The 14,416-nt window shown below is 38.5% G+C and overlaps 1 protein-coding gene across 4 annotated transcripts in view; it reads left to right on the top strand.

Annotated features, from left to right (window-relative positions):
• LOC122076611 (RNA-binding protein 25-like) overlaps nt 1-7,046 on the top strand; it is an 8,201-nt gene extending 1,155 nt beyond the window's left edge. Inside the window, exons 2-8 of one of the 4 annotated variants that reach the window (XM_042642008.1) lie at nt 1,159-1,409; nt 1,534-1,686; nt 2,810-3,215; nt 3,911-4,567; nt 4,843-5,378; nt 6,098-6,359; nt 6,786-7,046. In XM_042642008.1, the coding sequence (XP_042497942.1) occupies nt 1,159-1,409; nt 1,534-1,686; nt 2,810-3,215; nt 3,911-4,567; nt 4,843-5,378; nt 6,098-6,349 (2,255 nt within the window). In that variant the 3' untranslated portion in view covers nt 6,350-6,359; nt 6,786-7,046. Of the gene's footprint in view, nt 1-262; nt 326-577; nt 1,410-1,533; nt 1,687-2,809; nt 3,216-3,910; nt 4,568-4,842; nt 5,379-6,097; nt 6,576-6,689 lie in introns of those variants that run through there. The other 3 variants (XM_042642007.1, XM_042642009.1, XM_042642010.1) reach the window with 3 other exon arrangements.
• Nucleotides 7,047-14,416: the final 7,370 nt, after the last annotated feature.

Genomic DNA, 14,416 nt, shown 5'->3' with positions numbered 1-14,416 from the left:
AAAAAAAAAAAAAAAAAAAGAGATAAATGCAGAAGGATAGGTTCATCATTTGCAGTTTTGCATTGAGAACCTTATGTGTGTTGGGTGTTAACAAACCATGAGCAGTTGTTGCATTTGGTTTGATGCTGGGGCTTAGTGGATAGGGGTTTTGATTGGGAGGAGTCCCGAGGCAGTGTGGAAAGTCCTGTTAGTTAGATAAGGGATGCATGAGGTATCGATGACGGGATGTTTTCTCCTACAGTGTTGTGATTGATCACGGTGAGAAAAGGTCAGCAGGCTTCATATTGCGGTTCTTTAAAGATCCCGTACTACAACACCTATGTTGGTATGCATAAATTCTCTTAGTTTTCTTGAATTTTGATGAAAAATTGTGTTCTAAGGAAGGACTTCTTGTTTTGTTCAAATTATCCTTTGGAGTTTCCAAATTCAAATTTATTCACATTGCAACCAATTGAGTCTTTTTGTTTTACACAGTAAATAGTGGCCGGCTGCATTTCTTTTACTAAGCTATTTGCTGGTAGATATAATGGTACTTTACTTTTTGGCATTAATGGGTTCTTCATTGGCCCGGCAGCAGACCATGTTAGCAACTGATTGCTCATTGCGCTTGTGTTCCAAGGTATTACGATCTCTTTATTACAGTATCTTTCTACCTCTCCCTGTGTTCCTATTTGTCTGTGTTTGTTATGCTATGCAATTCAGCTGTTTAACTACTAGGCAACATAAATATTATGGAACTTCTAGTGTAGTGTTGAACCATCAATTTCCCTGGTGTGAGTGAGACGCTGCAAGTCTCATATTGCTCAGTTTCACAAATTTATTCCTGGGATATCTTCTGAGGGCTACTCTTTCGCGAGAAGATATATATATATATATATATATATAAGGTGAGTTGACTTTACATATTCATAGTTGATAAATTGGATGCTATTTTCTTCATGGTCATTCAGGTTATATTATATATTCAACAGGTGATAGTTACCATGACTGTGGTGCCCGTCTCTATTATGATTGTATTGTGTGGTAAAAAATTTTAATCATTGTTGTCAAATTCTTTCCTCTTTGTGTAGATATCTTTAATTGTGGGAAGGAGGATCATGTTGTAGTTTCTAAGCCTGTTCTGACAAATTTGCATAGATATTTTTTGCATTAATGCAGGAATCCCTCGGTTCCCAGCTCCATATCCAACTATGGTTCGCCATCCCTTTCCTCTACGCCCACCTGGAGCAGGTGGTGTGCTTCCACCACTCTTACGCCCTCCTATTCCGGGAGCCCATCCTCCAATTGTTCCTCCTGTTGTGAGGCCAGTTGTTCCTATTGTTCCCTTAACGGAGAAACCTCAAACCACTGTTTATGTTGGCAAGATAGCTTCAACTGTGGAAAATGATTTTATGCTCTCTCTCCTTCGGGTTGGTTGTTTATCTTGTTATTTAGCAACATGATCTATTTATTTGTTTTTCATTTTTTTTAATGGTCTAGATTTGTTTATGTTTAATCATTGTTTCCTAAATGTTGATTCTGTAAATTGTGAAGCTTTGTGGACCTGTGAAGAGTTGGAAACGTGCTCAAGATCCCTCCGATGGAACTCCAAGAGGCTTTGGGTTCTGTGAATTTGAGTCGGCAGATGGTGTTCTTCGTGCGCTGCGCCTGCTGAGTAAATTTAACATCGATGGGCAAGAACTGGTGGTATGGTTGGACTTATATTTCTTTCCTTTTATATTATATTATAATATATTTTGACTGCAAGGTTTCACATTTTATTGTTGGATTTCTAGTGTCATGCTAAATTGCTGACTGGTGTGAACTTTCCACCATGCATTAAAGTAATGTGTTTAAATATGCACTCTTGGCTGCATGTGTGCACCCACACAAATGTGCAGGCCCCCATGGACATGCTGGGGAAGGGCATTTATTGGGCTTTCGTTTCATGGTCATAATATAATTATGAAGACAAAAAGCAAGGGTAATATTTGCATTAAAAAAAGTGTATAGTTTCATATTTTTTACTTATAAAAAAATTTAAAAGGGAAAGATAACCATGAAACATGCTATGCCAGTGAATCCCCCCACCCCTTTGTAGGGTGTGTTTCTAAAGTAGTTTGAGGACATTTTCTTTATAGATCATTCCCCTGGCTGGGAAACTGTAGTTAAAGGAGACTGTTTTTTCCCCTTAAAAAAAAAAATATTCTTTTGCATTGGAGGAGGTTGGGGTGGCTCTTCCTTTGCAGTTCATCGGCCACGTGCTTTTGACATTTTCTAGGAGGTTTCTCTTCTTTCTTCCAGAAGAGTTTTCTCATTAGAAAAGATGGATTACCGATAAATATCTACTGCAGTGTACTCAGATGATGCATAGTAAAATATGAGGAATGGGTTTCGCTAGGCTATTTTGAATTACATGGATTGATGCAGCCATCCTGATTGCTGGATATAAGGGGCTCACACTCCATTGGCTATGTCAAATTCCGTGGCCCAATCCAACCATGTTTCCCATATGGGGTTTTTTTTTTGGGGGGGGTGGGGGATTGGGTTCGTAAATCTCACATGATGCATGCCTGTTCCATTTCCTTCCGTAGTAGTTCAGTGAAAGATTTTCCAGAGAAGTAATTAAACTTAAGCAGTTTGAGGATGTTTGTATGAAAAAGCTTATATTATCATAAATACCATCAAGAATTTCATTTGAAAGTATCTAGAAGTGTATCATTTAAACTGCTTAGTTAAATTTATTTATTTATTTTTGTTATTGCTAGCTTATGTTGGATCATTTTCCTCTTTTGCTGAACTAAGTGTATCAAGTGTGATACTTTTACAGCTCAATGTTAATCAAGCAACAAGAGAATACCTTGAGCGCTATGTTGAGAAGAAAAATGAAAGAGAAAAGAAACCCAACGAAACTGGAAAAGATGAAGAAAGTCAACCAGGTTCTAATAAAAGTGAACCTCAAAGTACCTCTGAGAAGGACTTGAAGAAGGATGAGAGTGATTCAACAGATAAAGAAAATCAAGATAGTTCCACCTTTGGTATTGTGACTGATGAAGATCGAGAAGCTGATGGAGATGCTTTGGAGAAGCTTACAAGTATGATTGAAGAGAGGTTAAAGACCAAACCACCGCCCCCTCCACCTGCTCTAAATACTGCTGATGGTTCTGCAAAGTCAAACTCTGAACTTCCTTCTAAATCAAGGGATGGGGACTCAGACGTGGATATAATGAGAAGTGGTGAGTTTTGCACAGATGCCAGTCCTTATGTTTTTATTTGTCTTTGTAGTATATGGTCTCTATGATGTAAGATTGTAAGGGCTTATATTCGTGAAAATCCAAAATTGCTGGATTGATGGGGCTAAGTCTACTAATCAGCAGGTAAGACCCCAAAGCCCATGGTAAGATCGAATGCACTGAAGTGCAGTAGGTTACCTGCCTTTCTCTTCTTGTACTAAACCAATGTGTAGAATAGTCAATGTTACATAATTAGGTTTGGCATGTACTGCCAACCGATGGTGTAAATCTAAACAGCACTTAGTGTGACTTTTCTTGTAATATAAAACTTTACATATGTTTACATAGGCTAAAATAAGGATTCCCTGAAGTATCAGAGCTTAATATGGCCGTTTGCTCCCCAAAATGGCCAACTGAAACATGTTGGCAAAAAATGCACTGTTTCGGCCTAAATTTCACTAATTTTTCTCATGTCGGTCTGACTGATTCGAACGAGACTGAATTACGAGTTTTTGAATTATGCTTTTGCCTGATTCCTGTCAATACTTGCCTGGTACCATCGCCAATGGAAACACAGGTGAGGATGTTGATGAGAATAGAGTTGTTAACAATATATTATTGTTCTAATCGTCATTTCTTTTATATCTGTGGTACTTTCTGTTTCTATGATTCAACTGTGCCTGTTCCTAATCTTGCAGATGCAGCAGAAGATAAAAACGATGATGAGATGACTAGTGAAAACAAGCCCACCAGTGAGAATGATAAGCCGGAAACAAGCTCACCGGACAGAAGTAGAAGGTATGACAGGCGAGGCAGAGATAGGGACAGGGGACGGGATCTAAAACGGGAGAAGGAATGGGAACTGGAAAGGTATGAAAGGGAGAGAGAGAGAGAACGAGTTAGGAGGGAAAGGGATCGGGAGTTGAAGATTCGAGAGGCTGAGCGTTTGTACAAGGAGCGAGTTAAGGAGTGGGAGGTGAGAGAGAGAGAGAAAGAGTATCAACGCCAGTATGAGAAGGAAAGGGAGAAGGAAAGGGAACGGGAACACCGAAGGGAGATCATGGATCAAGAGAGTGAGAATGATGATGATGACACAAGAAAAAGGAGGCACAGGAGTAGTGTTTATGAAGAGAGGAGGAAGAAAAGGCAACGGGAAAAGGAAGAGGACTTGGCTGACAGATTAAGGGAAGAGGAAGAAATTGCTGATGCAAAGAGGAGGGCCACTGAGGAGCAGCACAGGCGGAAAGATGAACCCAAGGTTGAGGTAGCTAATGGAGTGGACAGGTCCATTGTGCGGGATGAAAATATTGCTGAACAGGCTTCTGAGGGTGATTCTGATCATTTTAATCATGCAGGTAAGCCTATTGTGATTTGTGTGCATGTTGCAGGGCATCTTGTGCTTGTGAGTGTTTTTCTGTTTGTGTTTATGTGCTTGTGTGCTTGTGTCCATGCAAGTGTTATTCTGCCTGTAGTCATGCTGGTGAGTCTTGTTTGCACTTGCTAGCATATGCATGTTTGTGACTTTGGTTGTTGGCAAATGTGAATTCTGTTCTCTTGTCTTGTGTCTATTTTTATGTATGCTTTATTCTTTCTATGTTCCCTGATTTGGATTGGAACTTCTATTTTATAGGGGGTATGATTCTAGGTAATGGTATTGCTGATGAAGCAATAACGGTACCAGCTGCTGTCTCAGATATGAGGCAGAGTAGCAATGTGCCTGCTCGGAAGCTGGGGTTTGAGCTGGTAGGATCAGGAAAACGAACTGCTGTTCCTTCAGTTTTCCATGAAGAGGATGATGATGATGCTGAGAAGGAGAAAAAAATGAGACCGTTGGTTCCGCTTGATTACTCCACCGAGGAACTTAAAATTGTCCATCCTTCTGTTTCCGGGGAACCATCTTCAAATTTTTCTGCGGCAGCTGAATTTGCGAAATGTATCTCCAATTCTAATACAAAGGAAGAGAGGTCTGATAGTGACAGGGATAGAAATAGGCGTTCTACTGACAAGGGTCAGCGAGATCGAGACCGCAATAATGAGGACAATAATCGTGCCAGAGATGAAAACAAGGAGAAGAAACTTATAGATGCAAAACAGTTGATTGATATGATCCCGAAGACCAAAGAGGAGTTGTTCTCGTATGAGATTAACTGGAATGTGTATGACAAGGTATGGATTTTTTGCTGTACGAGATGACTCTTTGTTTTCTTTTTTCCTTCTTTTAGAGCATGGATCTATTGCGCAGAGCCAGGGACCATGTTATCAATTTATGAAGTCTGTACAATTGACAACCTCTTAAAGAGGCAAAACTGAAAGAGTTAGGTATTCACCCATGCCCCAAGCCACTCGTGTTGAGGAACGTTGTGAAAAACAGAATACTGTGGTGACTGAGGAGTGTAGATTTACCAATTCTTTGCTTCTTTGCTAATGTATCTTCAAGATACTTCTACACCACATAATTGGTAACAAAAGGACCAAGTGGCAATTGAGTCTCTTTTATTGCAGGTTGGGGCTGAATCTACAGTTCTACCTTGACTTTCAATCTAATACTATATTGTTGTATTCTCATTGAAAGAATAGATTTGGAACAGGTTGAGGTGGGTTGGTCCAATGGAATGCAACTCAAGCAGAAAAATCAAAGTGGGTTGGAGAAAAAGTTGGGGTTGGGGGTGGGGGTGGGGGTGGGGGTGGGGGTGGTCGGGGAAGTGAGATTATTGAAACTAACCTTGTTGAAACAGGGAGAGGGAGAACACTGATGAATTTATAGGCGTCATTTCTTACTAAATAAAGATTAAATATCTTAATCCAATTTTAGTTTTATACTTATGCATATAATGTTGAATATTTATTAATACGTGCTATACATGATGCTTTCTTGATTTTAACAGCATGAGTTACATGAGAGAATGAGACCCTGGATCACAAAGAAGATTACGGAGTTTCTTGGTGAAGAAGAAGAGACTCTTGTTGACTACATAGTTTCCAGTACTAAACAGCATGTACAGGCATCCCAGATGCTGGACCTGCTGCATCCCATTTTGGATGATGAATCTGAGATGTTTGTGCTGAAGATGTGGAGGATGCTCATTTTTGAAGTAAAGAAAGTAGAGACGGGTCTTTCTTTGAAGCCTAGGGCCTGAAAAAATCCAGGTATTTTCTTTCATGCATTAGGAGCAGTATCGTACAATTCTTTTATTGTCAATTTCCCTATAATTGTAGAAAAACAAAAATCAGATGGAAGAAGACTGGTCTTCCATTTGTCTCATGACCCTGTTCTTTCCTAAATGTGTATTAGTTTGCATAAGCAATCAAATGCCAATTTTGTTTTGGATTCTTATGAAGGACTCTTTTATTCTTGTTGAAAAATATCCCTCTGAGATGATTACTGTATCTGCCTGCCACTCTGCCAGTGTCTTTATTCTGCTTGGATTTTACCCGTTTGCTCTTACGTTTGTGACTTTGAATAGCCATTTGGGGCAGGTGGGTGATGCCAATGAGTTTATCTTCGATAAATGATGTATGGACTGGTTGTTGGTATCTGAAAGTGCAGTGTGAGGATTTGATTATTTTCTGCAGGTATGTGGCTGAAAATACAGTTGGTTAAACTTCATCATTGCGTATAGTCTTGTCGGATGATTTTCACTGTGGTCATCCTGGTTAAATGTAAAATGATGTTAATGTAAAGTTGAAACGACAATGAAATGAGAACTTTCTAATTAATCCAAACAGTAATTGAGCAACTAAATCAGGTACTTGATAAATATAGTAAATTTATGACTAGATTCCTTTGATTTTTGTAAGAAATACGGTGAAGGAAAATTTTCCACTTTCAGCTGCTAGCCAAAATGCTGCTAATTTCTGCTATGCTATTTGTCATTTCTTCATATTAGAAGTATTTTGCTTTGCTGGATTTTGCATCTAACCAGAAAGAGCCTGAATGCACCACAAAACGAGGCAAAGGCGGTGCTACAGAAGACAGCATGTGGTGGGGGTTATGGTAGGATGAACCCTAGGTTCAGGCTAAACATGCCTCAGACTGGATCCCAAGAAATCCAAAGTCAACAGAAAATTCAACATTCTCATATGAAGGTCAAACTTTGACATGAGTCACAAATAAATAGTAGTGATATCCTCTTCAGAAGATGGTAATGATTTTACTGTCGGATTAAAAGTAATTTAAGATATTGCTCAAATCTGAATTGAAGCCAGAAAACAGGAAGTCTCTAATTAATCCAAATCTGGAAGTCAGATCAGTCGAAACTGTGATCGAACTCCTTACCTCATAGTTTATATCAGAACCCAAAATACGAATCTGATCCAAGGGCTAGATTACAACTAATTTGAAAATTCATGTCTGTTATTAGAGCATAAAACAGGAAAGCAGGCGATATCTAAAATCATCAGCAGCCAGACCTCAGATCAGGGAGATACCCTAGTTAAAGGTCAGTTGTGGAACACCCTTTAACACCCCCAAGTCTCACCCTTCACAGAGAACTAAATCTGTTTCTGGTGATGAAATAAAGATGGCAGAAAACAGTTCAGGAACTGGTAATTAAACTTGTATAAAACTGAGAATAAAATCTAGAATAATATGATCAATCGATGGAGGAAAACCAGATCAGTACTTCACTGTTTGAAAACAGAGTGTAACACTGTCCAAGCTTCTATCCATTACTGAATCTCGCAGCATATGTGCAGAGAATCAAATTCAATATACTATACTAAAACTATGTAGATAAAATTTAAATAAATAACAGCGGGGCTGGAGTAAGCCCATGAGTGGTCTGGAATCAAGGTCCTTCTGGCTGGGTTGTCAGCTGGGCCTGTTGCTGGCCCTTATTCTTCTTGCGGGAGTTGGTGATGTACTGCTCTGCATCAGTGTGCGTCTCTTCCATTTTCCATCTTGGTACCCTTTTTTTGATAGAATTCCATCTCAGTACCTGAGAAAATCCAACTTCCCTCCCTCTCCACCCTTCTTCCCTAACGGTCTCAATTTGGGACCGAAATCGATTACCGAATCCAAAAACGAGCCAAATTAACCGGACTGAACCGAACCGAATTAATTTTGTTAAAATCCGGTTTGAGTATTTGAGTATTCACTTTGGTTTGGTTTCGGTTTCAGTTTAAGAACCGTCAGTTCTAACTGAAAACCGAACCGATTAATATGTTATGAGTTTTATGGGTTTTGTTTTTAACGCTGGAATGCAATCAAGCAATAAATTAGTGATGTTTTAATTTGTTTTTCATTTAAAGATTATTTGAAATGACATGTTTTCATTTTTTACTTTTGATAGGAATTGAAATGACATGTTATGTCATGTCATGCTGGCTAATAGTTTATAATTGTCTACCTATTGACATGACCATAGTTAGTAAAAACGGGAACGAAAAAAAAAAACAGAAACAGACGGTATGGATTTAAACAGTAAAATTTTTCGAACGATACTATCAAAAAAACAGAGAATGGAAAAAAACAGAAAACGGACGGTATGGGTTTTAAACGTGTAGATTTCAAACAAACGGGATGGAAAAAAAAGGTAGTATACTCGTATAAATTAAGGAATTACATGAATACCTGCATCTAATGTTCAAAATAACTATAGTTTCCAACACTAATGCATATATATCTCATGTCTCATTATAAGTTTTATGACATATAATTGAATATCATCTAACACCAATTCTAAATTCATACACCACACATGTCCAAGTCTTATTGAGCAATGTGGTTTGGCTATGATGTTGTTCATTGTTGTCAACATAGTCAACACACTCTTGGAATAATGTATGTTCAGTTTGAGTTGAGAGTCATCACTTTAGAAATATTTTCAGCAATTGCATTAGTTTGTATCTCAATTTCGGGGTCCATACATTGATATTGAGTTGAAGGGTGATATCATGAGAAATGATCAATTAAGTAGACATTATGTTCAACAAGTTAAGTCTTAAAAAAGGCCAAAAAAAGAGGAACATGTTTAAACGCGTGTTTAGAATGGGAATGCTTGCCCTTTGCAGTTTTTTTCCGTATCTTTGGGAAGCATACGAAAAAACGTGTTTTAAACTGTAAAAAACGAGAACGTGTTTAAAACGGAGCGTTTTTGCTAACAGTGGACATGACACATGAATTATGATCAACCTTTTAATGTTGTTTTGTTCAAATATAAAATCTCTCCACGTTTTAACAAAAGCAATTGTCTTACTAAACCGAGTACAAACCGGATTTGAATTGAATATGACTCGGAATCAAACCGAACCGTCGAACCGTTTAAATTCGGTTTGAGCATCAAATTCTTGAACCGACTCGGTTTGGTTTTGGGTCACCCTATCAGTCACTTGAACAGAACCGAAACCGACCTGAATAACCGGAACTGAACCGATTGACACCCTTACTCTTCCCCCTTTTTCCCACCCAACTAACTATGAAGCATCTGAGAAATTACTGAAAAGGAATATTGTTTTGGGGGAGCTAATGGTAACTCTTGCCAATGAGTCTGCCCAAAACCTTGAATATGATGGGGAATGGCAGTTTATTCTTCAATGGATCTATGTTACTGTCTCATGTTGCAGGATCTAGTCTGTGGGGTCATGACCCAAAATCAGCTTTGTTTTGTTTTTTTCCCCTCCTGTTCTCTCCTGTAAATGAAGTTGAGCTTTTGTTGGTTCTTTGACTTGAATTTTATGGGGGTGTCCTTTATATTTCAAATTGCTTTCTGATTCTGGAGTCATTTGTTTTTAAAATTCTGTGAAATAATCTCAAAATTATCTGGGGATGGATCTCATTTTGATATCAATTTCTCCTGTTTTCAAGTAATTAATGTTAAGAGATTGTTCACATCTTGAAATGTTAGGATCGTATGCGATGCTACTAGTGATGACATTGTTTTCTTACATTTCAACGGAGTTGACGTTTGCAGCTCTTATGTGTGTTGTGCATATGTTTGTGGAAGCAATTGATGAATATTTGTACTCATATCGAAATATTGGCACTGGCACGAGCATTTTACTGTATTGTGGGTATTTTGAACTAATATGCAATAAATGCCTTTAGGAATTTTTAGCAAGTAAAAATTCTTGTATTTTGAGTGTCATTTTCATTTTCTAATTGATGGAATTTGTGCTTTCAAAAGTTTCCCAGAGTAATGGTCTCTCCTCTAGAGTAGATCAGGCCACTAGTCTTGGTGTATGCAGCTGTGTGGGAACTATCATTGCCTCCATGATTGATCAGATATTTTTGTTTGCTGCCTTGCGTCTATGATCTTATTTGATCGGAATTTTTCTTTGAAACTTATGAGAACTGTATAGGACAGAGCCATAAAGACTAGCAACGTATGGAGCTGAGTGTTGGGTGACAAAACAAAATAAATGTAGCTCAAATGAGGACGTTAAGTGGATGAGTGGCAAAACTAGAAGAGATAAGGAATGAATAGACTAGAGGTGAATTAGGGGTGGCCCCAATAGGACGAGTTGAAGGAGATCTGTTTGAGGTGGTTTGAGCTTGTTTGATGTAGTCCATTGAATGCACCAGTAGAGAGATAGTTTGCACTATTAGAGGAGCTAAAATAACAATGGGTAGGCTGCAGATTGCTTGGGGAGATGGTGACAAAAGATATGAATGCCTTAGTCTTAAACAAGGCTGATGCTGAGGATTATCGTAGTCCACTCTGTTACTTGGGAAAAGGTTTAATTGATGTACGGAACTCAGTGTTGAGTGAAAAAGATACAACGCGTGTAGCTGAAATGAGGATGTTAGGTGGATGGAGGGGGGCAAAACTAGAAGAGAAAAAATTAAGAAATTAACAGATTAGAATTGTTTTAGAGGTGTCTCTGGATGGAAGCTGGTTGAGATAGAGTTGTTTGATGTGGATAGTACATGTCCAACTTAGTCCATTGAATGCATTGGCTAGGAATGAGAGTTAAGTAGGGGTAGGGCAAAGATTGCCTGGGGAGTAGTGACAAAAGTATGGATGCCTAGGTTTTAAGTGTCAATATGGCTCTAAACAAGGTTGAGCAGAGAAACTGGATTCATATAGCCAACTGGGAAAAGGGTTGAGTTCTAAATTGGCAACGGTGGAGACATTCTTAGTAGCTGTTGGTGCTACTTTTATTTTTCACTTGTAAGCTTGAGTTCATCAACCGAAAGAGGTCCTTGTAGTCAGGTAGGATTGCCTGAGTAGAACCAATTCATGGATCAGGAGTGTGTTGGTAAAACTCATATTCTGATACATATAAGCTTGACATCTCTCAGCTTATAATCCACATTGGCTCAGAGGTTGGAGGTGCTTCCTTAAACTTCCTCTTCCAATTTTGACTCAAATTGAAGCTTAATCACTCGCTAGGACCAGAAGATTGAAAAGAAGCTCCATCTCCACAACAAACATGCATGTGCAAATATGATATGCTCTGGACCCATTTCTGATTTTACTCCGTATTTTATATTGATGTTCTTTTGCAAATATGAGACTCGCGCCCCTGTTATTGTGCTTCTAATCCATACTTCTCTTTGAACATGCAACTGTGGTGTTTGTAACTCCAATTGGGGCATTGTGTTTGTGGTAGAAAATTTAGGATTGTGTGGAGAGGTGAAAAGGGCCTTAGTGTCAAATTTTGAACTGTTATTTACTTTTGGTCTGTTTTTTGTTGGGAGGATTTAGTTTTTCATCTCTGGAGGTGGAAAGAGAATCTCTTTGTCCATGGTGATTTGTTGCTATGATTGATAGTCAATATTATTAATTCCCACCTCTGTTGTGCAAGCTCTGAAATATCCTTCTCCATCATATCCTCTGGATGAAGAGATTTTATCTTCATCATGGGTTAAAGAGAAACGGGGTCCTTGTTGGGATTCATTGTGACTTACTATATATGGGGAATACCGTGGAATACAGTCACTGAAAAGTGGGGCCTACAGTAGGACAAGGCCACATGTTTGTATGTGAGTGGTTCCCTTTATTTCCGTGGTTGGGATCTGGTAAGTCAAGGTGAGTGCTTCTTAAGGTGTGTCGAGCTAACAATTCCTTACCAAACATGGCGGGTTCATAGGATAGGGGGACAATGCATTCATTTCCTTGTTTGGTATGTATTTTCATTATTAGATTTTTTTTGGCTAAAAATTGGTATTCAAGCTGAATTAGTCCGGGGTTAAATGAGAATCATCTTTCGTCAAAAATGGTCAAAAATAGGGAGGAGTACTTAACATCCCTGTGTGAGTGGTTCCAAGGAGATAAGAGGAGTTGAATTTAGAATCAATCGCTTCCTAAAGCCAAGGTTCCTTGTCAATTCCACTACCCCTTTGGGGTTCATCCTCAACATTTGAAAAATTAACAATCTATTATGAGAATAATAATTCGTCTTTGTTTATTTACTAAATGGCGGTGGGCAGAGGGACAACAGTTGACTATACACACATGTGAAGGTGTGTCTCTTGACCTTTACCCTAAAAGAGTGGGCTAAATTAGTGGTATGAGCTATGAAATGGAATGCCGTTTGGTGGGCTAAGAGTTGTGTATGAACATCTACTTGTGCCTTCCACGTGGCAGACAGAAGAAAGGATTTTGGTGCTTGGGGACCCACCCGCACATGCTATTCCTACCTAGGTGTGACAAGTGGACCCAGGATAGCTGGAAGAAGGTTGTTAACTACAGTCTTTCTCCTCTCATCTCTATGCAATTCCCATCAATAGACCTTCTTCGTCTCTCTCCGTCTGTATGTGTGTTGACTTTATCATCCTTAAGGGGTCAACAGATCATGTGGGAACTGGGGCTCCACAAAGTAATCAGTGCCTCTTGCGTGTGCACGTGTCAATCACAGGCTGTTCCATCATTTCTGCCACGTGATTCCAACCTTCACTCAATTAGTACACATGGTGCATGTATACTGGTTTCTTATTGCGCCAAGCAAATCAAGTCAGTGCAATCGTATTAACTTCTATATCATGGAAATGTACCATGTATCATGTGTGAGAACAAAGGATGAAAAAATAAATAAATAAAAGGAAAAAGAAAAGTAAAAGCACCTAGATTCTCTTAACCATACTGAATCACAGTGAAGAGAGAATCTCTTCGTCTGAAGGATCGAGTCTGCACAAAAAAGGTATTGACAGGAGTCATTATTTTTAGAGTTCAATCATGGTCTCCAATTATCATTGGTGAAAGGTGAAGAAAACTAAATCCTACAGTAAATAGGAAAAAGCTCTCCAATCTGATAGTGTGGAAATATTTTCCTATGTCTTCTCACATTTTGACCATGTGAATTTTGCATACACAATCTCTCTCCTCTTTGATTATATGGGTTTTTTTTTTTAGATGAAATTGTTTTTCATACCATGATTGATTTAGGAGAAAAGATTTCTCCACGCTATTTGTATAAGAATTCAGCTCACCAATGTTAGAGGGTTCTTTGAACAAGTGGCACACTGAGTTGTTGCTGCGAAACGGTTTCATAAATAAAAGGGCATCAATGTCATTTCATGCATGTTTTTAAGTATCAGTTTTGGATCAAACGTATCAGCTAGAGTAAAATGGTTTAAAAAAAAAAATTCCATTTCTTAAGAAAATTAGGGGTCCAATGTGATGATGTATATCTGATCTCATATCAGTATCTGTGGTGACCGATACTGGACTCGATACCATGAACTTAAACCATGATTCTGGACTGATACCATGAACTTAAACCATGATCCTATTTGAAAAGGAGAGAGATAAGGGAGAAAAATCTAGCTAGCTTCCCATGGCAACTGAGAGAATCTTTTTTTCCAAAAAATAAATAAAGCAAGAGGACAAATGGGCCCTAAGAACATACCCCGCATCTAACAGATGACCCACTGACTCTTCTCTGTCCAGGTGCATTCACTTACTCATAGTGGCCTGACTGCGACTCATTACAGAGATTCTAAACAATTGGATCAATTCCAGAACAGATAAATATCAATTCAGGAGCAATTGTGGCTTAAATATTAAACATTTACTATTGGAAACCCATTAATCTCTCATAAGAGTTTATAATGATCTGTGTAGATACTTAAAACTTGCAACCACACTAACCCTCTGTTTCTCACAGAACACTTGAACATAAGAAATTGAGTGTTCTATCAATTAGTTGAGTTGGCGAAAACCCTGAACTATATTTATGGTCTTCAATGTTGAGAGAGAGAGAGAGAGAGAGAGAGGCTTTATAGTTCGAAAAAAATGAACAACTATAGCTGGTTATATATG

The sequence above is a fragment of the Macadamia integrifolia genome, chromosome 4 (genome assembly GCF_013358625.1).
Source record: "Macadamia integrifolia cultivar HAES 741 chromosome 4, SCU_Mint_v3, whole genome shotgun sequence".
Lineage (NCBI taxonomy): Eukaryota > Viridiplantae > Streptophyta > Magnoliopsida > Proteales > Proteaceae > Macadamia > Macadamia integrifolia.
The sequence above is the reverse complement of the archived record's forward strand: the minus strand, read 5'-3'. Positions and strand labels throughout refer to the sequence as shown.